At 45.1% G+C, this 25,115-nt stretch overlaps 8 protein-coding genes across 8 annotated transcripts; 4 read left to right on the top strand and 4 right to left on the bottom strand.

Moving 5' to 3' along the window:
* Window positions 1–11: 11 nt before the first annotated feature.
* On the bottom strand, window positions 12–956 carry EDB91DRAFT_1254280 (uncharacterized protein; the record flags this gene model as incomplete). Its single annotated transcript, XM_041323790.1, has 1 exon — window positions 12–956. The coding sequence occupies one exon, from the start codon at window positions 954–956 to the stop codon at window positions 12–14; it is 945 nt and encodes a 314-aa protein (XP_041171369.1).
* Window positions 957–2,516: 1,560 nt separating this feature from the next.
* EDB91DRAFT_1254279 (uncharacterized protein) lies at window positions 2,517–3,643 on the bottom strand (the record flags this gene model as incomplete). Its single annotated transcript, XM_041323789.1, has 3 exons — window positions 2,517–3,103; window positions 3,154–3,395; window positions 3,465–3,643. 3 exons carry the CDS (start codon window positions 3,641–3,643, stop codon window positions 2,517–2,519), a joined length of 1,008 nt encoding a protein of 335 aa, XP_041171368.1.
* A 2,296-nt stretch (window positions 3,644–5,939) lies between these two features.
* On the bottom strand, window positions 5,940–6,860 carry EDB91DRAFT_1086738 (uncharacterized protein; the record flags this gene model as incomplete). Its single annotated transcript, XM_041316103.1, has 4 exons — window positions 5,940–6,077; window positions 6,323–6,427; window positions 6,585–6,753; window positions 6,802–6,860. The coding sequence occupies 4 exons, from the start codon at window positions 6,858–6,860 to the stop codon at window positions 5,940–5,942; spliced, it is 471 nt and encodes a 156-aa protein (XP_041171367.1).
* A 1,146-nt stretch (window positions 6,861–8,006) lies between these two features.
* On the top strand, window positions 8,007–8,724 carry EDB91DRAFT_1254277 (uncharacterized protein; the record flags this gene model as incomplete). Its single annotated transcript, XM_041323788.1, has 3 exons — window positions 8,007–8,423; window positions 8,480–8,572; window positions 8,623–8,724. 3 exons carry the CDS (start codon window positions 8,007–8,009, stop codon window positions 8,722–8,724), a joined length of 612 nt encoding a protein of 203 aa, XP_041171366.1.
* Window positions 8,725–9,379: 655 nt separating this feature from the next.
* Window positions 9,380–9,658, bottom strand: EDB91DRAFT_1037820 (uncharacterized protein; the record flags this gene model as incomplete). The annotated part of the gene is made up of 1 exon (XM_041312838.1): window positions 9,380–9,658. A coding segment is annotated over one exon (279 nt), but the record flags the coding sequence as incomplete, so codon positions are not given.
* A 588-nt stretch (window positions 9,659–10,246) lies between these two features.
* EDB91DRAFT_1086736 (uncharacterized protein) lies at window positions 10,247–12,287 on the top strand (the record flags this gene model as incomplete). The annotated part of the gene is made up of 7 exons (XM_041316102.1): window positions 10,247–10,438; window positions 10,530–10,595; window positions 10,644–10,772; window positions 10,822–10,926; window positions 11,017–11,376; window positions 11,741–12,176; window positions 12,244–12,287. 7 exons carry the CDS (start codon window positions 10,247–10,249, stop codon window positions 12,285–12,287), a joined length of 1,332 nt encoding a protein of 443 aa, XP_041171364.1.
* A 9,653-nt stretch (window positions 12,288–21,940) lies between these two features.
* EDB91DRAFT_1166104 (uncharacterized protein) lies at window positions 21,941–23,146 on the top strand. Its single transcript, XM_041319980.1, has 6 exons — window positions 21,941–21,963; window positions 22,031–22,266; window positions 22,365–22,442; window positions 22,509–22,601; window positions 22,649–22,844; window positions 22,901–23,146. Exons 2-6 carry the CDS (start codon window positions 22,190–22,192, stop codon window positions 22,934–22,936), a joined length of 480 nt encoding a protein of 159 aa, XP_041171363.1. The 5' UTR covers window positions 21,941–21,963; window positions 22,031–22,189; the 3' UTR covers window positions 22,937–23,146.
* EDB91DRAFT_1339622 (uncharacterized protein) lies at window positions 23,103–23,779 on the top strand. The gene is made up of 4 exons (XM_041325681.1): window positions 23,103–23,144; window positions 23,199–23,295; window positions 23,348–23,647; window positions 23,701–23,779. Exons 2-3 carry the CDS (start codon window positions 23,205–23,207, stop codon window positions 23,527–23,529), a joined length of 273 nt encoding a protein of 90 aa, XP_041171362.1. The 5' UTR covers window positions 23,103–23,144; window positions 23,199–23,204; the 3' UTR covers window positions 23,530–23,647; window positions 23,701–23,779.
* Window positions 23,780–25,115: the final 1,336 nt, after the last annotated feature.

Below are 25,115 nucleotides of genomic sequence, written 5' to 3'. Positions count from 1 at the left end.
ATAAGTGGGCGTCAAGCGTGAGGCGGAACTGAGATTGGCTGCAACGTCTTTATAGCCATTCCTTTTTCAAGGAGGTTACGCGCGATCTTGGTGATATCTGAGCCCCAGTCACGCCGGAGGCACATCACAGCCGTAATAGTGTCGGGAACCACCAGTTTCCAGGGCACCAGATTTGACAACAGTGACTCGATGATGTAGAGCCACTGCTTGGGTTGTTGCACATAGGAAACTCGAATGTGTGCGTTCAAGACTGACAGGGACGAGTCAGGTCCTAGATCCCAGAGATCGGGCGGGATGTCTGACAACTGAGATTGAGGGAGGGTGACGAGGTAACCTATAAAACATGTGATAACATGCTTCTGTGCATCTGGAATTGACGTGATATTCGTGGGGTTGTCGCCGACAAGTCTGCATAAATGAGTCCACTGTGTCTTGCGAGTCCAATCATCGAATGTAGTCGATCTGCCTCGGGGTGTAGTGGTGGATGCTGCAAGGCGATATCCGAGATGAAAATGCAAAATTGAGACAAATTGCTCAACACTACAAGTGTATTGCGTAGAGGGTGCAACCTCATAATGACCGAAGTAGGCTTCAGTGTCTTTCAAGAAACTGGACAAGAGTGGTGGAGGGGCAGGGGGGGCAGGGGCAGGTTCAGAAGGAGCAGACGCAGGCAGGAAATCATCTTCCTCCCAATTGCCATCGGGAACGCTGGTAAGATCCAATGCATCGCACAAGTCCCACTCGTTACGGAATGAATCATATACCCTGGTAGATTTGCTATACGACATCCAAGTCATCGGTATCTCAGCCTTTGTGAGACGGATGCATTGACAAAAGCTGCCAAACTCATCATTAGGTTGCCATTCAAACACCACGACTGTGTTGGATTTGCCAGGAATGCTGTGGTTCATGGCTACCCGCTCACGGCTCTGACGCGACTGCCATTGAGCTGGCATCTCCGTCTCCTCTTTCCTCTTGTTCTCCTGACGGCGCCGCGCAAAGAATGCCTTCCAGTCTTCTCCTCACCTCTGTCCAGAGTGGGGTTGGGAGACTGGGAACAGAGAGTCCGCATGTGCTTCAGGAACATCAGACACGGGCTGTGCCCCACTGTTCTGACCCCATCCATCAGGAAAATGTGGTAAGGCTATATAGCCACCCATAGCGCTATAGACTGCTATACAGACTCCATAGCCCTATAGCTCGTATAGCCAAGTGCCCAATTGTGCAGGCTTACTACACCAGTGTATAGTGCTATATAGCTCTATTAAAGTTGCTATAGCTGGGTGGAACATACCACAACTATTGTAGCTATTATAGCTCAAAACACAAAGCAAAAATTTCTCTTAATAGCTGTTTGTTGCCATGATAGTGTTCTCAAAATTAAAAAAAAGCGAAAATTCCAAATTATATTTCAACTACTACAATACATGTAAACTAATAACTACAAAACAGGCAAAAATGCGAAAATTACAGGAGGAAGAGGCAAGAGAACTAGAAGGAAGAATCAGAGAGGAAAGATGAATACAAAAAAAAGAAAGACTTACCAAATAGTGAAAATTGCGAAAATTCTTGAGGGAAGAGGAGGGAAGGGAGCTAGAAGGAGAGGATCAGACAGGAGGAAGTGAGAGTCAGAGAAAAGACTTGCCAAATGGTCAAAAATGCGAAAATAGTTGGGGGGAGGAGGAGCAGGAGGGAAGAGAGCTAGAAGGAGAGGGTTAGAAAAAAGATTAGTCAAATAGTCAAAAATGCGAAAATTATGGAGGGAGACTTACCAGAGTTCAAAGCACCAGCACCAGTACCAGCACCAACAACATCAACACCAAGAGAAGGATAGAGAAGCAAGAAGAAGAGAAGAGAGGCAAAAACTCGAAAATTGTAAGAAAAATATGGAAGATAATCTAATGAGGGGGCAGTGGGGGGGGAAGGAAAGAATGGGAAAAGACTTGTTGGTTGACCGCATTTTTGCTTACATAAGCAGTGCCAAACAAAGCCACAACACAAGACTTGGTGAATTTTCGAGTTTTTGGTTAATAGGACTAGGATTATGACAGTAAGAAAAAGACAATGAAATTGACTGTTAGCATTAGGATTTTGAATACACATAAGGTGAATTTTCGCATTTTTGCTTACATAAATAAGGTGTACCTTAACACTTTTGAACCCTTCAATTCCAAGTATTTTCCTTATAACTCACTAAGATCTTGACCTATTGAAGTCATTAGACTATGGATAGACTTCCCTTGACAAGGACTACAACTTTGATTTAATCGAAAAAAGTTCCCATGGTCAAGTTGCTTTCTTGAACCCTTCAATTTCAAGTATTTTCCTTATAACTCACTAGGATCTTAACCTATTGAAGTCATAAGACTATGGATAGACTTCCCTAGACAAGGACTACAACTTTGGTTTTCATCGAAAAAAGTTCCCACGGTCTACTGGGGTCTATAGTTGTTGAAATGTTTTACTTCTAAATACACTTACCAAACTTTATGGTAATATATAGACTTTCATGATGTCTATACTGGTCTATAGTGCTGTGATAGCTTGCCATAGACTGTATAGAGCTGTGGTGTGCTATCGGGGCTATATAGAGGATGGTCCTCTATATAGAGATATAGTTTTTCCTGATGTCCAAGGGCGCTATCATCCCAGTTAAGGACATTCTGAGTGTTGTCCTCTGGTCGACCCCACGCACTATAGTCCGGCTGACCCCACGCACTGTCATCCGGCTGACCCCAAGTGTCAGGCGTCTGCTTCCTTTGGGCTTCCTCGGTCCCATGGGCGATAGCTGCCGGAGACGGGATATAATGATGCAAAGTAGAATCAACGGCGGCAGAAGTATTCTGAGAAATGCGGACCCAAATCGGAAGTGAGAATTTCTCAAACATGGGCAATTGAACTTGCCAAGGACAGTGAATGGAAGAGATCAAGGCTCCTGTACGTGGCACATTTGTCGTCAGATCTCCAACGAATGAGTGCGACAACTCAAGAACCCATTCAGCAGGTATGGGATGTTGGGGGTCACTCTTTAAGATAGCCATCCACTGATTGGCACCTTGGTATCGACGACTCATGATGTACCATGAGCAGGTGGCGGCAATTACTGGAAATCCGTCAGGCAATCATGAACGATGAATAAACTGGTTGACTTACATAGAAATGCATCATGCAACCTTATTGCAACCTTCTTAGCAACGCTAGTGTCTGCATGCGACCGTTGGTACCCATAGGTAGTTGGAGCATGTGGAAGTTTAGTCCCCCATGGAATGAATAATCCGGCACCCAAATGTTCCTGGCACCAGAGCAGTTTCTGCTCTAAGTCGACCCATTTTGCCCAAATATCATGGTGGAGAATGTGCTTTCCCGATGGATCTACCTCTGTAAGGAGGGAAAACCTGGAGTGGTTGAGGCATCCAAAGATCAGCCCATTGAAGCTAGGATTCAAAGGTACAAGGTGAACCCACCGACGAGTTCCATATGCCCAGCAAGTAGTGAGTGGTGTATTACTATCATCGGGAGAACAGTCGTAGTCTTCGCGAGGATCCCAAGGAGGTTCATGAGGTATGACATCGGGAAGGGAGTGTGCGGTGAGAGAGGTATAAACCTGCCCATCATGGATGATGACATGGAGATTGTTACTCATGGAAGCGAGGAGATGCAAAGAGTATCACAGTCAAGACTACCGCAACAGTACAAACTGTTACGTTAGGTTTAGATGAGAGACATTGAGAATATCGCAGTCAAGATGAAAGATGTTCACAGTCAAGACTATCGCAACAGTACAAACCGTTATGTTAGGTTTAGATGAGAGACATTGAGAATATTGCAGTCAAGACTACCGCAACAGTACAAACCATTATGTTAGATATCTGGCGGCGACCTGAGCTTGGTGTGGATCGTTGGCAGTGAAAGCAGAGAATGCCGGGCGGCACGACTGTACATACAGTCATGCCCTGGAAAAGGTTGTTGAAGGTCGTTGTCGACGAGTTTCCACCCAAGTTATTTCTGGGATAGGCGGTCCCATGAAAGACCAGAAGGATGTTAAACCCATGATCAATATGGGACGAAGGGTCCTATGGAAGACCAGGGAAAAGATGTTAAACCTATGATCAATAAGAGGAGAATAACGTCATGACGACTCACTTCATAGATCTGCAGCTTCTGCCCAAGTTGTTTCTGCGATAGGCGGTCCAATGAAAGAGCAGGGTAAGGATGTTAAACCCATGATCAATATCACAAAGGGCTGCCATGGACGTCGAACCAGGAAGCAATGGATGTTGACTTAGAGTTATGACATTGGCGGTGGCGATGAAAGTAGAGAACGCCGGGCACAACCGTACATACAGTCATTACCCTAGAGAAGGTCGTGAAAGGTCGCTATCGACGAGAAGTCTAGTGACGATGAAAGAGGAGAATGCAGAGCATGACTGTATGTACAGTCATGCCCTGGAAGGAGGTGAGGAAAGTTGTTGTCGACAAGGAGAATGGCAGGCTCGACAGTACAAACCGTTGAACCTCCTAGAAGAAGGTAGTAAAGAACTTAGTAATAGTAATAAAGATGAGGGACTTAGAACTTTGGCGATGAAAGCACCCAACAATCACAAACAACCATATTAGGAAATTGTTACATAACGATAGGGACTTGGAACTTTGGTGACAAAAGCTGAAGAAGGTTGTGAAAGGTTGCTGTCAACAATAAAAGAGGAGAATGCAGGGCATGACTGTATGTACAGTCATGCCCTGGAAGAAGGTGAGGAAGGTCTTTGTCGACAAGGAGAATGGCAGGCTCGACAGTACAAACCGTCGAACCTCCTAGAAGGTAGTAAAGAACTTAGTAATAGTAATGAAGATGAGGGACTTAGAACTTTGGCGACGAAAGTGCCCAACAATCACAAACAACCATATTCGGAAATTGTTACATAACATTGACTGCTCAAGCCTTTCAACCCCGACGTTTATCACAACTACGAGCATGACAGTATGTACTATCGTGCTCGTCGAGTTCATCATTCCTGTCTTCAGAGCACAACGGTATGTACTGTCGTGTCTCCTGTGTTTCAACAAATCCCATTACCACCCACCCCGCCAACTCCATCCTTTTTCGCTGATCAAGCGCCCAACAATCCCAAACAACCATATTCGGAAATTGTTACATAATATTGACTGCTCAAGCCTTTCAACCCTGACGTTTATCACAACTACGAGCATGACAGTATGTACTGTCGTGCTTATCGAGTTCATTGTTCCTATCTTCAGAGCACAATGGTATGTACTGTCGTGTCTCATGTGTTTCAACAAATCCCATTACCACCCACCTCGCCAACTCCATCCTTTTTCGCTGATCAAGCCATCAACTCCTCTGGGTCATCCCCTCTACCATACATACAGTAGAGTGGGCGATGGCTAATCCCCCTTTGCTTACTGCGATCCTTTAGATCATGTTGGTCCAGTTCCTCCATACATCCTCTGAGTCAGGTAAGCTCCAATTGTTGACAGATCCAACCATTAATCAACCAATAAGTCCAGCCATCAACACCCGTCATCTGCTCCACCGTACATACAGTGGAGTGGGCAATGGCTAATTCGCTTTCGCTTATTGCGACCCCTTGGATCACGTTGGACTGTCCCGTCCGTCTTCTACGTCAGGTAACCAAGTCGTTTGTTAAAAATCCAACCCCATTGACCAACCGTTAAACAATCCAGCCATTAACCCCTCCACCATACATACAGTGGAGGGGGAATTGACTTATTGTATGTCCATCTACCCAATGCGGTGAAGGGCATAATGCAAAACCTATGTCTATGTACAACTAGCGTGCTACATGTACTGGACAAGAGATATGTAGGTCCTTTGTCTCTTCACCTCCTTTTGCTGCTCGCGGGTAATCAGTATTGTGCTTGCCTCTATGTTCATCTTTGTTGATCTCTCTGTCCGCTTCTTAAGCTAGCTCCATGAGCTTTGCTGCTAATTCCCGGAGCATCATAATGTCGTTTTTGACATATCCTTCGGTCGGCCCTTCCTTATCATCCTTCTCGATATCTACATACTCGTCAAATATAATGGCAGCTTGGACACACTGTGAAAAGTCATCAGTTGCATTAATCATTGTTGCCGAAGTCATGTACCCATGTACGCGGTTCAGTGCGCTATCCTGAAGGTGCATTAGTTAGATCCCTGCTGACCAACTGGCCCACTTACCAAAAAGCTGTCTCTATAATTTATCAGCAGGAAGACACTCATAGATAGCAGTGCCAGTAGTCATGTCAACATCACCAGTATGTGCGACAGGGACCAGTAATCCCCTGAGGGTGCCTTGGATACCTTTGGCACTGCGTAGTCGTACGCCCATATCTTGATTGTAGTTTTCCCGTGCCCTGGCATGGGCGAAGTGCTGGCAATTGTGCAGTGGCCATTGAGATCGCGTGTCTAAACCAGTTTAGTGACATTCTTTCCGACTAGTCTTAATACTTATGGATATTGTTTGCACAAGGCCAGTGTCCGCGTGGTGGAGGGTTTCAAGTATCTGCCCTGTCTTCCGATCAAATATGTATACTAGCCCATGGTCACTTCCTCCCACAACTACCTTGCCTTCTTCCCCGAATGCCACTTGCTTCAGGACCGACACGCTTGGCAAACCAGTTGCAAATGTTCGAACAGGCTCACCATCACCTTCAAGGCGATATAATGTAAAGCCGTCTGTTGCATTATCTACAATGAAAATGCCCCGCTTTGAGTACACCACAGCATGACCACTATATAATGTCAGTAACACGCCCAGGTCGAGAGCGGTAGTTCCTCACATCACTGATTTGCAGCTAAATTCTTGCACTATGTTGCCATCTTCATCCTTCAGTTTCATGCTGTTCAGCTCTCAGCATCAGGCAATAGGCAATGAAAGTATGCAGTGGAAGGACTGACAAGTTGCCATCATAGAGCCCAAACACATAGATGCTCTGGTTATCTGCAAACGCTACTGACTTGGGCACTGTATTTTCAAGTCACACTGCAAAGACGGACTGGAGCTGCGAGCTTGTGTTGAGCGTCAGAACTTGAACCATTTTGTCTCTAGTTCCGACTACAATTCGCAGGTTGCCTTCAGAGGAAGTTGAACGCCATGACAAGCATGTGATCTCAAAACCTGATCCCAGTCTCCTGGCACATATTTCCTGGAATTTTTCCTGTTGGTGTCAATGGACAGTCGAACAGCAAACCTAGGCCCTTACATCTGTGAGACTGTGTTGCAAACATATGATATAACCCAGGCCTGTTCCATAACAGAGGGTTTCTGCCATGGTTTTCATAGTTGTGGCCCAGATTGCGCAACTGACTGTTCCCCTTGATTCATGATGATTAGCCGAAGATGTGAGTTCTTTCTGAGATTTGATATCCCAGAGTTTGATTCCCTTGGTACCTGTTTGTTTGTTAGCCCTGTCTATGATTGAGTTTCTGCTTTCTTACCACCGCATGTAAGCAGGTGTCCATCATTAGAAATCGCAAGTGCATGGATAGAGCCATTATAGGCAGTTAAACAAGCGAGCAGCTTGTAATGCAGTGGCTGTGCTGACTTGTTGAACAATGCAAGGAAAGACATTATGATATGATCTGCTGTAGTCGCCTGCTCACAATGTATTTATCTGTACTTCTCATTTGTTTTCAAATACTTATGTATCATTACCGTATTTGTTTGATTCAATGGTAACTTTATAGTCATTGTCGACGCCATTTGTGTAGTGCTATTCTGCTATTCTTCTTATTCTTCTCTTGAGATACGTTGATGGCTACCCCTATTATTCTTATTCTTATTCTTTGTAAGTGCTATTCTTGGTTACCATTTTCAAAGCCCCTTATTGTTTTCGCTCAATATGGTAGTCTGTTGAATGCTTTACCTCTCATGAACCATCCTTAAGTTCCAGGTAGCTACTTGGTTCTTTCTCTATCATGCGCAGTACTACAATTGTTCCACCTTTCTATGACTCGGAGCCTGGTGCTCCACCACCTTCCCCCAATGCTCACGGACCAGCTGGAGCTGTTTGGCAATGCCAATCATCGCCTGACTACACTTATTGCCGATGAAATCCTAGTTCCTAAAGCTAGTATCATTCCCACTGCAAGAGCTTCATCGTCTACACCCGCCCCTGAATTCAAGCTTGCGAAGCAGATGCGCAAGCATTCTGATCGCTCTTCCTCTCCATACACCAAGAAAGTCACTTCCATGCACTCCCATTCTCGAATGCCTTCACCCTCAGATTCCTCAGGCTCTTTGGATTCTTTCTCAGATAGCGACTCCTCAACTTTGAGCATGAGTTTATCAGAAGACTCAAAGATTCCTAAACCTGCTGGTGAACCTGGGCATCCGGGGCGTGGGGGGTACACACTTCACGAAGCTTTAGATTGGAATCCAAAGGCATATGCAAAATTCAAGGTTCGCAAATTGTCATTGTACCCTTAATATTGCAAATTAACTCATGAATTCCTAAGAGGTCTATGCATAGTCTCATTGAGGACCACCTTGACACAACAAAATGCGCTTCTGCCCAAAGTCCCACGCTATTGGACATCGTGCGTGGCAAGGTGAACAGTTTTGCAGAGTCTCAATATTGTCAATGAACTTATCATCTCAGGCGCTCGACAACTTCCCAGACCTTGACAATTATAACAACTTGTGGCCAGTCAACGATTTGATCATGACACACCTGAAATACACGTCTGGTCACGCGAGATGAAAGGTGGGAGAAATGGCTGTAGGCAAGAGCAAGAGCAAGGTCAGGAAGTGATACCCCCACTGCATTAGATGTCTCTGTCATTATTATGTGCTGTATGCATTCTATGTTAAGCTGGCATTCCAAAATCAAGCATATTCATTTACGGTATCAGACAGGATGGAATACCAACTAGTAACCATGAGTTTTACGCGCATCAGGGAGAGCGAAACTACATCATGCAAGTCGTCTGTGAAGCTACCTAGAACCCGTCAGTATCAGTTCAAGCCAGCACTTTCGAATGTTTGTCAAGATCATCATGGCACTGTACTACGACAATATGGCATTCTATATGGAACAGATATTGTTTGGCATATATCTGCAGTCCAGCTGAGAAATTCAGTATGTAATAATGCTTTCATAGTCTAGGAAATTATATTACTCCACACCTTGCAGCTGACTGACAATTGGTATGAGTGCTCAAGGGTTTCACAAGAGTAAGATCGCGTGGGAGCCTAGCTCTTGGACGACTACTTATGCTTTGCGCAAAGCTGAAAAGATAGTTATGGTAGGCTCAATAGATCATCGAGTTTACTCACTGGTGAATTATAAAGTCAGCAAGCGCATTATCTCTGGCTCGCATGTTCACAACTGAGGGATGGTTGACTCCAACCCTCATAACAACTGCATTGCCTTGGAACTTATGATCACCCCTGCTAAGAAGCACGTTGGCTCTGAGACGAAGATGTCGCTTGAAGAAGATGCAGAATCGATAGATGTGTCTCCCTTCGCACACATTCACAAAACAGTTGTGGACATAAGGCTGCACAGTAGCCTCCTTGAGAAGACTTTCAGGAACAGGAAAACGCTGAGCAGTGCGTGAGTGGCCAGAGCAACGCGTCAACATAGTGACCTGATGGGGTCTGGTCCACGATGCTGAATATAGCCTGCACCGCAGGTGAAGCTCTGGGGTCTGATTTGAAGGTAAATAAAGGGTGTGAGGTAGTAAGCGATAAATTACAGCAGATGTTGGAAGGATATATGTGCGAGTGTTTACCATCTGATTGTAATTCGATCAAGGCAATAATCTAAGAAGTGGGCGATGAATGTGGGTGATGAAAGCAGGCGATGGAAGCAGGCTATAGCAGCGATCCATCTTTTAATAACTTCACAGTGCTGAGTCAAAGACAATAACCATAATTGTTTGGGGGATGTAGTTGACTGAAAAAAATAGTGGAGAGCCAAACTGAAGCATGACAATACTGCAATGATAATCCTGCAGCGCTAGGTTGTCAAGGGTAATTGTGTGAAGTAATATATTCCTGTTAATACATTGGTCGCCAAGGGTAATTGTACGAGGTAATTGTAAGAGCAAATAGAGCAAAAGATAATTGAAAGCAATGAAGATGAACCTGGACCTGTTGGAACTTCTGTTGTTCATTCATACAACAAGACGTCTAAAAGAATCAAGACAAAAATGCATGCACATAACTTAAAAAGACCCAGGAATGATGTTTGCAAACTGACGATGGATTATTGCCCCGTTATGAGTGTCCATAACATTGACATTGACATGCAACATCCCGAGTTTCAGCCAGAAGACGTACAAACATCTCATGACGCAGATTTATTTGGTGACGATGAAGACGACGATAAGGGTGCTGGTGACTTCGTGGATGCTCTCAGTCAGCCTCCCACCAGTGTGCCACGACTCAACAAGAGGGCCAGAGATGAAGTGGTGTGTAGATAGTACGAGTCAGCTTCCATGACTCATAATGCCCATCGAGATATCTGGGAAGCGTCGCTTTCATGAAGTCGACTATTCACAGATACTTCGCCAGACTGTGTATGAACAACAAGAACGTATTAACAATATTATACAGGAAACTGAAGTGGTACGCATGAGAAACTCATTGAAAATACACTGCTGATCATACCGGCAGATATGCCAAGAAGCTCAAGACCACATTGAGGAGCTGCAATGTATTGCAGAAGAAGAGCATGAGCGCCACATGCGCGATTTCAACGAGCAATGGGAAGCAGCTCTGAGAGAGCGAGAGCGGGAAAAGCAAGTAAGTGCAACAGATGCATTCAGTCAGATGCATGCTTACAAGTTAATAGGAAATTCACACATGGCAAGAGCAGCAGCAAGCACTGCTGAGGAAGAACATTGCTGAAGAACTAGCACGGCACGAAGCAAAAATAAGTGCAAGAAAAGACCAAGAGGTGAGAAAGAACGACTGACCAAGGAATTACTAATGATGGCAAGTAGTTGACTGAAGAACTGGCACAACACAACGCAGATTTAAATACAAGAAAAAATCAAGAGGTGGGGAAGAACGACCAAACACGGGAATCGCTAATGATGTCAAGCAGTTAGAAGAACGCGAGAGAGCCATTTTTGCCGAAATGGAGCGAAGGCTACAACTAGAAATAGAAAAAATGAAGGTAGAAAAAGAGAACAAGCTCGCTAACATGGAGCAGCGCTTCGCAAGACACGGTAGGCAACAGCATGCGGCCACAGAAATTGGCACAGACCCCACCCGAAGGAACGCTCAACAGCCACCCCAAACGCCCCAGAAACCACAGTTCAAGACTCCGTGCCTCGAGACAATCAAAAAGATCAGGAAGGCATGTGGAACAACACGCAAGATGCGCCTGGTATCTGTAGTAGAGGTAAGTACTAAGCAGTTCGTAACTCGTTTTAAACTCACATCATAGCAGGACGCTGACGACCCTATGGAAACGCATCAAGAATGATCAGCGACGATTGAGCAAGAGCCACAGCAATTTCAGCCTGACGACGTCTACCCTATGTCTGCAATGGAAAACACGATCTCCAAAGGCATAGAGGTGGCACTCAGATGCATCCTCGTCAATAAGGATATCCTGATGTCCACAAAGCTGTAGTCCTCCAAGGAAAAAGAAGCAGGATGATGAAATTAGGATAGAAAGGGCTGCAGAATTGAGCCATGAAAGAGACTTCCTTCTTGTGAGAGTTAAATTTTTGATGTATATGCTGATGCTAAGCATGAAGTAGGGTGAAATCCAGCGTCTCCTCAAAGATACCTTCAGTATATCTCAAGATGCAGATTTTATTGTGCACCAACCAGCGGATCGTGAAGATGTGTACTCATACAAGTACGAAGATGGCCCAGGCCCCAACACCCAGAATCTGGCCTTTGATCTCAAACACGGATTTAACACCCCCTGGAATGCGAAAATTCTCGATATTCTCCTTGAAGAATTGAAGAAGAGGAGTGTAGAAGAGGAGTGGCCGTTCCGGAGGTCGGATGGCTATTATAAGGCAATACTCAAAGATCGCTACAAGCAGCTGCAGATGGTCTGGAGAGCAGCACAACCAAAGGTGACAGCAAAGGGCAGCTTGGAGACTGCGGCAGAAGTGGAGGAGAGGTTAATTGCAAAAAGAGGTGAAAATCTGAAGTTGGTTTCATCAAACAACTTGTTGGCGAAATGTATGTCTGCAGCATGATCACAAGGCTCTTCGGATACTAATGTGTCTATAGAAATATCTCCACATAGCAAAAGTTCTGGAGCAAGTTATTGAGCTGAAGAAAGATGGCTGAGGACGATGACCTACCAGCTTGGCAGTGGCTTCAAAAACTAATCAAGACACTGGGAGATGGGGGTATGAGTTCAGAAGAAAGTGACTGTAGAAAACGACGTTGAATGTGTACTCCGGGTCAAGATCATGGCATGGTGTCGTGGGATAGAGCGAGAACTGAATATCATCAATAACCAGAGAGTGTTGGATGATGAAATTTTCACGCCCCAGGGTTCCAAACCAATGAAAAGAATACGCGCATCGGGAAATTCAATGACTGTACGGAACCCGGTCACTGGATTACCCAAGGCCCTATAGAAGACGGACGGGACAGTCCAACGTGATCCAAGGGGTCGCAATAAGCGAAAGCGAATTAGCCATTGCCCACTCCACTGTATGTACGGTGGAGCAGATGACGGGTGTTGATGGCTGGACTTATTGGTTGATTAATGGTTGGATCTGTCAACAATTGGAGCTTACCTGACTCAGAGGATGTATGGAGGAACTGGACCAACATGATCTAAAGGATCGCAGTAAGCAAAGGGGGATTAGCCATCGCCCACTCTACTGTATGTATGGTAGAGGGGATGACCCAGAGGAGTTGATGGCTTGATCAGCGAAAAAGGATGGAGTTGGCGAGGTGGGTGGTAATGGGATTTGTTGAAACACATGAGACACGACAGTACATACCAGTGTGCTCTGAAGATAGGAACAATGAACTCGATAAGCACGACAGTACATACTGTCATGCTCGTAGTTGTGATAAACGTCAGGGTTGAAAGGATGGAGTTGGGGGTGGGTGGTAATGGGATTTATTGAAACACAGGAGACACGACAGTACATACCGTTGTGCTCTGAAGACAGGAATGATGAACTCGACGAGCACGATAGTACATACTGTCATGCTCGTAGTTGTGATAAACGTCGGGGTTGAAAGGCTTGAGCAGTCAATGTTATGTAACAATTTCCGAATATGGTTGTTTGTGATTGTTGGGCGCTTTCGTCGCCAAAGTTCTAAGTCCCTCATCTTCATTACTATTACTAAGTTCTTTACTACCTTCTAGGAGGTTCGACGGTTTGTACTGTCGAGCCTGCCATTCTCCTTGTCAACAAAGACCTTCCTCACCTTCTTCCAGGGCATGACTGTACATACAGTCATGCCCTGCATTCTCCTCTTTTATTGTTGACAGCAACCTTTCACGACCTTCTTCAGCTTTCGTCACCAAAGTTCTAAGTCCCTATCGTTATGTAACAATTTCCTAATATGGTTTTTTGTGATTGTTGGGTGCTTTCATTGCCAAAGTTCTAAGTCCCTCATCTTTATTACTATTACTAAGTTCTTTACTACCTTCTTCTAGGAGGTTCAACGGTTTGTACTGTCGAGCCTGCCATTCTCCTTGTCGACAACAACTTTCCTCACCTCCTTCCAGGGCATGACTGTACATACAGTCATGCTCTGCATTCTCCTCTTTCATCGTCACTAGACTTCTCGTCGATAGCGACCTTTCACGACCTTCTCTAGGGTATGACTGTATGTATGGTTGTGCCCGGCATTCTCTACTTTCATCGCCACCGCCAATGTCATAACTCTAAGTCAACATCCATTGCTTCCTGGTTCGACGTCCATGGCAGCCCTTTGCGATATTGATCATGGGTTTAACATCCTTACCCTGCTCTTTCATTGGACCGCCTATCGCAGAAACAACTTGGGCAGAAGCTGCAGATCTATGAAGTGAGTCGTCATGACGTTATTCTCCTCTTATTGATCATAGGTTTAACATCTTTTCCCTGGTCTTCCATAGGACCCTTCGTCCCATATTGATCATGGGTTTAACATCCTTCTGGTCTTTCATGGGACTGCCTATCCCAGAAATAACTTGGGTGGAAACTCGTCGAAAATGACCTTCAACGACCTTTTCCAGGGCATGACTGTATGTACAGTCGTGCCGCCCTGGCGTTCTCTGCTTTCACTGCCAACGATCCACACCAATCTCAGGTCGCTGCCAGCTCTCCCTGACAACAGAGCTATATTTCCTTGTTTGGTAGTTCTTGTAATGAATGTCATATTTTCATACAAGGCTTACTGCTGTCTTGTTATTTCATTACTGGAAATTGTGAGTTGTTTCTTCTATTGTTGTTGTTTGTCTGACTTAAAAGCTTGCCTATGCAGTCATTTCTGGCTCTCCAATTCTACAACTCTCACTCCCATCCAATTCATAGAAACAATGGTACATACTGTTGTTGCTATTGGTGACCATCCTGAATCAACTTCCACGGCTGAAACGAAGCTGTCTTATTTTTGCCCCACTCCTCATGCCTGTGTCTTGCTCACAGTTCAAATGGTGCTTCTGTGAGGAATGCATCAAAACCAGCGATCGTGCTGAGCATGGCACCCCTAAGTGGGTACTCATCGCAGAATGTCTTATGGCTGCACATCTACAATGCACCAAATGTACCCAAGCAGAATGTGCTGCCACTGGCTCTCCCCGCACGGATGTCATCACAGATTTGTTAGTCTCACAGCTCCATGCACTCGCCCTTATCGACAACGAACTGCCTGTTTCTCACCCCAATCCCACTCCACCATTATCTATTATGGCTCTGGCGGATGATCTTGAGCAACTCACTTTGCTAGATCCTTTTGTTGCCCATGAACCCAGAGTCACCATTGCTGGCGACATCTCCCAAAAGATCACACATTGGCCAACTGTGAAGGCCTTGACGATCCTCGATAACATAGAGTTCCGCATTCAGCGGTGCTTTTGGTTGTTCCTTGCAGGTAATTCCAATGATGTTGGTCGCGAGCTACTATTGCTGCGCACAGCTGTGGAGAACGTCAAACGAAATGCAGACCTTGTGATCACATGGAAGAGGGCAATTGTGTTGGAGATAGATGGCTTAGAAGCCCAGTTCAACAGTCAAAAGCCTCCCAAAATGGACTTACGTGCAGCAGTCAAATTTGATACCGGTAAGAGTTGACTATCTTCATCATGATCATGTTCTGAATAGTCAATAGATGTTCACCATGAATCTCCGCTGGATCAGTGTGATAAAATTGCACAGGTTGCCTTATTCATCACTGTGGTGTGTAAAGTCATCATGGGGGTCAGTAAGCAAGCCTGCAATTTCCTCTTGGGACTTATTTCAATCATGTTATTCCTCGCTTTCCAGGAGATCAGATGGTAGCCTCAGCTCTTCCCATCAAAATGTGCTCAGGCAAATTCCAATGAATTTCGACACCGTGCTCTCAAGATTCCATCTCACCGAGAAAACTGTTGTATACATGGTCTGCTCCAGCTGTCACTGCACTTACAGCCCCCATCATGCAGACGGCTCGACTGTTCCTATATATCCTGAACGTTGCATGCACCACCCCACGCCAGAGGCCAAATGTGGCAAGTCATTGCTCAGCCATGGCCCTGATGGAGTAGTGCGACCGAAGAAGACATTCATTTACCACGATTTTAAAGACTACCTCACCGGTCTCCTCTCCCATACAGATATTGAGGGGGCGATGGATCAAGCCTGCGACGATTTGCAAGACTCAATCAATTCCCCCCATCCGCCTTTGATGAAACACGCATTTGAGGCTCAGTTTCTCCGTCAATTTTGTGGCCCAGACCCAGGTTCACTTTTTATTGATAGAGGAGATGAAGGGCGCTATGCTTTTGCCCTTCACGTGGACTTCTTCAATCTGGAGGGCATGAATTTGCGTGGTGCTAACAAATCCTCTGGCATCATCTCTATGGCATGCTTGAATCTACCATTGGATATCAGGTATAAGCCTGAAAACATGTATCTTGCAGGAATCATCCTGGGTCCGAAACAGCTGTCCCTCGAGCATCTCAATCACTACATCCGGCCACTTATTGATGACATGGTAGACTCATGGGAGTGCAGCATCAATTTTTCCAAGACTGCTTGTTTTCCTACTGGCCGGCTCGCTCGCAGCGCTATTGTTTTGGCTGTTTGTGATCTTCCTGCCACTCGTCATCTTGCTTCTTTAGCTGGAACCAGTAGCCATTTTTTTTGTAGCGCGTGCAATTGCTACCATAAGACCACGTACGGTAGAGTGGACTTCGAAAGCTGGAAACCTCGTGATAAAGATGAACTCCAGAAGTTCACTGAGCGGTGGAGGGATGCTGCAATGACCTCCGAATGAGAGAAACTATTCAAAGCTCATGGTGTGCGCTATTCAGAGATGTGGTGTTTGCCATACTGGGATCCCTCGTGCCAGCTTGTTGTCGACCCGATGCATTGTATATTGGAAGGTTTAGTCCAGCATCACTCTCGTAACCTTCTCGGTTTGACTACAGCAACCACTTCATCGACTTTATCCCCTCTGGCCTTTTCATGCGACTTAGGCGATATGCCTCCAGGGATGACTTTGAAGGAAATGACTCAGGTCGCTGCTATATGCACCCTTCTTGTTTCCCAGTTGTCTTCTGATGACAAAAATCTGGATAACCTAAAAAATTCACTGTTTTGCAAGAATACGGGACCTCTCAAGTTTGTTTGCAAGGCCTTGCAATGCACTCCCCAGAAATCTAGTAGATTGTTCAAAATTGACTATGTCAAAGCTCTCGTGGAATGGGTAAGTTCTTAATATGTCTACTTTGTTGCGAGTTTTTGATGTTTGTTCTCAGCGCTGTGGAAAACCTTTTGCTGCTCCTGAGAAGGAGCTTCAGCTTGGTTCTCTAGATGCCCTTCATCGTGTCCGAGATGTCATCCAGCAGATAATTGTTCCATCTTGGTTTACTTCAGTCCCAAGTGATTTCAGAAGCGCATCTGCCGGGACGATGAAAGCGGACGAATGGCGCTCTCTAATCACTGTCTACATTCCTATTGCCCTGGTGAGCTTGTGGGGGGCTGGCACCTCGCATCCTTCCGATGAAGTTGGCACTCACCTTAGAGCTGTTCTTGACCATACTATGGAACTTGTTTGCGCGGTGTATCTCACGTGCGCCCAAACAATGACTGCAGAGAGAGCACACGCGTATTGCTCTCACATTGTGCATTATGTTGGAAATTTGAAGAAGATATACCCTACCTTCACTCTGCGTCCAAATCACCACGCTGCCTTCCATATATACAACTATCTACTTCTATTTGGCCCGGCCCACTCTTGGTGGTGCTTTCCTTTCAAATGTTTGATTGGAATACTTCAGCGTCTTCCAGTAAATCATAAGACTGGCGAGTCTTTACAGAACACCAGTGTGTAATAGCGGGACTGACTTTTCAAGACAAGTTGGAAACTACCATGTTATATTCATTTATCAAAACTTCAAAACTTCACCATTGGCTTAGTCGACCTGATTGTCCGCCGGCTATTCAAGAGTGCAAATTTCTGTTTGACAGCATGTATGCTCCCAAGAGCGCTTCAACTCTCGGTGAAGAACTTGCTGAAGATCCTTTGGACGACAGTTTACAGGCTCCTTCCTCTGCTGTAGCTGTGGCTGTTCCTGAAGACTTGTTTGCACTTATCAAACAACGCACAGCAATATTACACGCACGACTAAAATTCAATGGGATTGTCTACAGCAGAGCCCCTACTCATGTCAGGAATAGTCAAGTTTTTTTTATCCTCAGGGTGACCAGTTATTGTCTCCTGTCCCCGGCAGTATCCAACATATCTATGCTACGCCCATGGGTGAACTGGTGTTTGCTGTCCACAAGCTCCTCCTGCGTCACGATCAGACCATTGATCCATTTGCTATGTATCCTTGTTTTCCCACTAAAATGTACTCATCAAACTCAAGTAGTCATTTGGAAAATGTCAAGGTATCCTGGGTTGTTAGTCACTTTGCTCGATGGGCAGTTTCAAGTGATACGGTAGTCATATTATCTCTATCTTGCGTAAGTACATTCATTCACCTCCCGAAATCACCGGTGTCTGACTACTGTCAAACAGGATTGATTTTCAGTTTCACTCTACTACATAGATTCGCATACGTGTATATAACTCATCGTCTAGTCCCGTAATATTTTGCATCTCAAACTTAAGTGGGTGATGATGTTGTAAGTGGGCGATAATTCAGCCGTGAGTGGGCGATCAGTTTTATCTGGAGATAAAACTTGATGATTTATTTTCACGTTTTATTGTCAGGGGGTATTTTGAATTTTAATGCCTGTCTAAGCGACGGTCTAAACTTCATACATGAGCAGACGTTCAGTGATGTGCAATAGTTGAAGTTTTTTCGAGTCTTAAATGTGAAGTTTCATTTTGAAGTTTATGCCAGCATTAAAGATATATTTATATTTCTTATTATCATTGATGTTCAGACAGTAACAAAATGTTCGCTGATACTTTATATTTCTCTTGTCGTGCAAGATCTCTTTAACATTTGAAATTTTACATCCGCTTAGACGACAACCTAAATATTAAGTATTATCTTGACATTTCGCACAACATTCAAACCAGTCTTAAATATTTGAATCCCCGATGTGTTAGCCTGTTCTTGTGCATTAAAATGACATTATAGCCTGTACTAAGGCACATTTCGGGGGTTCATTCCATCAATTGACATAAAGACAGGATCATGCAATGATTCCAATGCGACATGATTAATGCTGTTGAAGCATAGAAGGCACCAGCAAGCGCTAAAACGAAGTTGCGGATATGAAACTCCTGCATTATCCTTTTTGTTCAGAGTTGGAGTGAACCCTAGTGCTAGATGTACCCCACAAGCGCCATTCGTCATAGCATTCGCAATTTGCCATTTATCAATTGTAAGTAGAGCGCTAAGAACCACAGCTTCTCCTTGGATGTTCTCCTGAGCAATTTGGCAATACTCACCATGTTTCCAACTCGTTTATATACATTTCTACTGATATATTTCAGGGTTATCAAGGAACTAAGGTCTTTGTGGAACCGTAGCCCATATGCATATATGCATGTCTTTCATTTCGAACTGAAAAGTGCATCAATGGTGTGTCAGGTAATGTCCATATAGATCGCCTCTACGTAATCGCTGTGCATGCGGCAGACTGCCCCAGTGTCAAAGAGAGCTCTATCCCTCACCATTTCTATTGTCTTTTTGACAATATGTGAGCAGTCACTATCTTGACAGTGGGACACACCTGATGGCATTCTATAGCTCTTATAACAGCACATTATACTTCTGGAGTGTGGTGGCTTCAGTTCTTGGCGACAATAAAGATCTTGACCTGTGTGTGGTTACCACCTCTCTTTGTCTGGTGTGCACTCGAAATGACTGCCATGAGACATCAGACAAAAACTTAACCGGGTGAACATTCCCGCAGCGCCATGACACCCATGGCAGCTCGTTTCCTTGCGAACACTGCTGATCACGAAGCTCATGGCAGCAGGCAGGGTTAGGCACTTCAGCGGTGTAGCCTCATGCCTTGGAGGATACGCCATGAAAGGAAGATACCCAAGGCACCTGTATAGTAGTAGACTTGTGACCAGTCTGACATTGGTCTGACCAGTGAGTTTGGTAATAATAATAAAACGGAAATCTCCATAGGCACCTTACTCTTTGCCGTGAATCCAGTAGTCCATAGGGGTTCGTGGATCCTGTGAGTGGCAGAACTGTTATTTCTCCTGAAAATCGCCAATTGTTCCTTTTAAATTGGTGAGGATAGCTAACATTTCAATGAGTTGGTTCCTTTATCATGGACTACGTGGGTGCTGGGATCCACCTTCAACTGATGATGCTCAGTTCAATGGTGGACCTTGTGTCATACTAGGTGTTTTCAGCATCCATTCCGGAGGGCTTCCCTTCAATGTGTTATACAACTCCAAGTCCAGGAGTTGAAGGTGACACTCAAATATATACTAGTTCTCTCGGGTGGTCTGCGGGTTGCAGATGAGTCCAATTCAACTCTGAGATCTGAGCTCCAATCCCACAGAGATACATAGGCTCTTGTGAACAAGAATCCTATTTCAATTTTAGTGCCGAAGCTCCTGTAAGTATTTAATGGTTCGAGGAGAGACAGCGATAACTCAGATACAGTGTGCAAATGAAAAATTAATCTCAAGTGGCAAAATCAGCACCTGCAGGTTTTCAGGCTCGCTGCTCCGTGCCACTCCATGATGAACCAGCGGCTGGGCTATGCCTAACCACTTGACTTGTCTGAACTCCGTGGTAGATGGACGATTTTAATTGGCTAACTACACTACAAATGTAACTCAGGTACTACATATGGTAAGAACAACCGAAATGTTCATTCCTGTGGGAAGATCGAACGTCCTTTGAACATCCTGCGGGTCGAGGACGCCTGCAAATCCCCTAAATCTGAGCTGCTAGACGGATGCATGCAGTATGCCATAAGGGCGCAATTTTAGTCGTAGATGCTGAGGGGATGCAAGTAAAGTTTGTCAATTTGGGGATGGCGCCCAAGTAACACCGGGATGCGCAGAGGCCAAGTCGAGGCGTCATCAACAAACAGGCGCCGTGCGGTATATAGGTACAACTCCGATGATTCATTGTGTTTGCTTCACGAAGAAGCGCGGAAGTCATATCCAAGACATCCTGTGACGACCTATTGCGCGATTCTGGGAAACGGTGGCATTCGACAAAGTGACTAGATGATGGGTGGATTTCGAGGGATTCACATCCGAACCGGCATGACTCGGAGGATGGAGTTTCCCCTAGACATAAGAACCGAACGCTAACAGTGTCCAGTTGGCGGGACATTGTACGATGGCGGAGTAGGCATATAGTGAGGGTACGTATGGGTGATCGGGGGGAGTGTGCGGGTCATAGAGAGGCGGCAGTCCAAGGGTGTGCGCAGAAGGCAGGATGTAAGAACCGAGGGTAGAGAAGACTCAATGAAATTGAACGTGTGAATAAAGGGAAAAGGTGTCGAGAGTGATGGTGGTACAAGGGATGGGCTCGGGGTAAGGGTGGAGAAGGAGATGGCGAGGGGAAGTGTCAACAATGGAATTTGCTGTTGCTACAGGAGAAATAGAAGAAGCATGTGCTTTGATGTGAAGTATGTTGAGGGAATATTTTGAGAAGTTGAGATGATGGAACGAAGTTGGACCATGACCGTGATTCATGACCTGGTAGGGGCAAGTGTAGACGCGCGTGCACCGCTCGTCATACATCCCCGGATGCCATTTCATTGTTCCTCCCTGTCTGGGCCGGCACTAGCACTGATCGATGATCGATGAGAAAGAACGACTACTAGTACTGTCTTCATTCTATTAGGGTCACCCTACGGGAGACTAGCGCTGACCCTGTTATCAGCGGCCTGTGTCATGTACCATAGACACTCATTTCCTATTCATTATCCTACACCCTCACCTATCGTACTTACAGGATATTAATAACATCCAGCCAGCATTGACTCCAACATCCAACGAGTCGTAGGTAAGAAATAGGAATTTTGTCAATTATGTACATATGTAAGACGTAAGTACTACCCTTGTAGGATCTCACGCGGTGGCTGTATGTAATAGAACAACAGCAACAGTACTTGCGAATCACGACTCGCATCATCTTGTCAGAGTGAGTACCGCAAATATAGGAGGGAATGGGTTGCTTAGCCTCACTCAATAACACCCGGCGGAACATCATACGCAGTTTAAGCCAGCAACACACCCATGCGCAGCTACTTCAAATTGTTTACTTGCAGCGCCCTGCTGCATCGTCGCTGATTGCCTTTACACGTGGGCAAAACTAGTCTCAGGTCTCAGATCTGGTCTCTTTGTCGCATGTCTAGAGGCGCCTGTAATCATTCAATTTTGTCCATCCTCACTTCCTGGTTCTGACACTCTGTCACAAAAACATGTCACAGCAGTTCAATGATGCAAGACAGGCCCACGCAAAGATTCCGATTCGACTTTATTATCACTCTTGAAGCATAGGAGGCACTAGAAAGTGCTAAGGGGAAGTTGCAGGTATGTAACTCACCTGTATAATATCGATAGGAGAGGGCATCAGCCCTAAGGGCTAGATGAATCTTTTAAGCGCCGTTCATCATGGCGTTCGCAATCGACTACTTGTGGATCTTAATTGCAAGCAGAGCGCAAAGTTGTAAAGTAGAGCGCAAAGAACCACAACATTTTCTTTGATTCTCGAGCGCTTTGGCAATACTCACCACGCCCCTAACACGCCTCCACCTCCCGCAGATACATTTCAGGGTATTCATATTTGTGGAACCATAGTCTGTATCCGTATATGCACATATTTCATTACCCATCAATGGTGTGCTAGCCAACGCCCATCCAGTACGTCACGTATAGCCAACCAGCATAGCTGTATATAATTTGGAGCGTGCTATATAAGACCGCCCCAGCTTCACAGAGGATGGAACCTCGACATCAAGACTCACCTGGTAGAATGTCGAACGGAACTGATCCCCATAGGTAAGTAACTGACTGCTCTTAGATCATTGATTGATCAGTTTTTGCAGGCTACCACTACCAAACTGGTGGAAGGTCCCAAACTCTGAAGATTTTCCTATATGCTCCGTGCTGTTTCGACTACTTTGTCTGATCTCCGTAGGAAGATATTCCCTTGACTATCACTGGAATTCTAAGGTAGACGAGGGTGAGTGGGATAAACATAGGAAGATGGTTGTCAAGAGACTGAATAATATTAACATTGTGGTAGCGAATATCAGTATGGCACCAATCACAGATGTACTGATGCTATGCCATTACAGACAAGCTTGGTAGCGCTTTCAGCAGTCAGGACATGAAAGAATTATAACACTTGATTTGCAGGTGTTCACTATTTCCGCGGTCTTTCTTTCAATGCAACCTCCCCTGACATCATTTCTTCCATACACAACACCCACTTGCTATGTTTTTGCTTTCGGGTCATTGGCATATGCCCTCAGTGGCCTGGCCTGTGGTGTAGGTGTGGTCAACATATACGAAGTCTCTGATCGAGAATGGACCAGAGATGTTGGTAGCAGACCTGGTCTTGCACATATGGCTATTGATTTCACACATTTGCAGGTCTTGATGGGCACGCATGCTCGATTGTGCTATACACTCATTCTCATGAGCTGGCCGGCTGTATCCCTCACTGTTTCTATCGTCTTTCTGAAGACATGTGAGTAGTCACTGTATCTTGACAGCGAGATGTATCTGATGGCATTCCGTAGCTCTTATGATGGCGTGTTATGCTTCTGGAGTCTGGTGGCTTCAATTCTTGGTGACAGTAGAGATCATGACCTGGGTGTGGCTGCTACCTCTCTCTGTCTGGTGTGCACTCAAAAAGACTCTGCCACCAAACGTCAGACACGACCTCAAATCTAAACGGGCGAACATCCCCACAGTGCCATGAGTCCCATGACTTGGGGGAGACTGGTGGGTATCACTATAGAGTCTTGTTCCTATATATTCACCTACGAGTTCTGCTGATTGCAAAGTTCGTTGCAGGCTGGGTTAGGCACTTCACTGACATACGTACCTTCGAGGATAAATGAACAGTAAGATATTCAAGACATGTGTATAGTAGTAGACTCATAACCAGTCTGACGTACCTCTTTGAGTGGTAGAAAATGGTATGTCCTATTTCAATTCTATGTATCGACGGTGGTCGGTAACATTATCACTCAATCGGCACAATTGGCACCAGGTTTCCAAATTTCAAGCCCCAGCAGGCAAACAGCAGGGCGATTCAGATAAATGCCGTCTGTTTGGGCTGGCGCTGATCAGAGGCATGTTGGAAGTGGGGTGAGTAATAACGAGTGGGAGGGGACTGCACGCTAATAAAACAAGTATAATCTCAGTCTCTTGAAAGAAGCTCGTATAGCGAGCTAAGTACCTAATAAAACAAGTATACTAATGACTCGTCAGTTTAGTTTTCTAATCGATACGACGATACTATTAACTCACATCTCAGTCTCTTGAAAGAAGCTGAGATGCGCTCGTGCTACTGCTGGCGTTTATATAGTAACTTGTATAGAAACGGAATATATCAGAACAAAAAAGGAAACATATTGTAGGACACGAGCCGACGTCAGTGCGTCGCTCGTCAAAGTCCCTTTTGGCTTGAGCTCGGACTTGTCACTCTTTCTCTTCTACTATCTCGGATCGTTCGGTTTTCTTCGTCTCTGATCCCTCTGATCGTTCGGACTCTAACAGAAAGTTCCTACAGTGGAAAAACCATTTCTCATTCAGATCTTATATCTTTGTCCCCGCCTTCTGCATGTCGATGTGCCTGGTGCGTTTTGCCGCATCCTGGCTCCTATCTGCCCTTATCCGAGTTAGTAGTGATGACCTTTTTGGTTGACCACTCTTTGCATCTAAGAAGAAAGGGAGACTGGTTTTGTGGCTGTGTGTGGGAGACGCGTATTTTGCTAAGGCCACATGGGAACGCTTAGCTCACTTAAACCTTGATTTAGAAATTTCGAGAGACTAAATTCTACAGAGTCCAAAATTCCTTCCAAATGCGATATAGTGGACAGTAATCTCCACGCCTACTGTGCTCCGCACAAAACACGGACAAACAGAGTAAGATTCCTACCTTGGGGGAATTGGCATCGAGATTAGCAAAAGCAATAATAGAACCTTGGTTACACAATTGATTACACAACTCGGCTGCTGCTTTTGAATTGCATTCTCGAGTGAAATTGCCTTCCCCTGCAGCCAAGTGTAATAAAGTGTAATACACCTTTTGTGGGTTTCAACAACAATGATAGAAATGTGCAACAATCTGACTTGATTAATGAGTTCAGGCAACTCATTTTGAACTTGCTAAACAACTGTTTAAATAAAAAATAGTGAACATGGATCAGAATCTACCTGTCCCATGAGTCACTGACTATATATCGCTATGCATATAAGGTGCATGATGCTAATGTCTGCATGTCACTTTGCACCATTTAGAAATTTGCAACAGACAACACCAGAACGTGATCGACACTC

The sequence above is a fragment of the Suillus paluster genome (genome assembly GCF_016628075.1).
Source record: "Suillus paluster strain FC165 chromosome Unknown EDB91scaffold_104, whole genome shotgun sequence".
In the NCBI taxonomy this organism is placed as follows: domain Eukaryota; kingdom Fungi; phylum Basidiomycota; class Agaricomycetes; order Boletales; family Suillaceae; genus Suillus; species Suillus paluster.
Note: the sequence above shows the minus strand (reverse complement) of the source record. Positions and strands in the feature narration are given on the sequence as shown.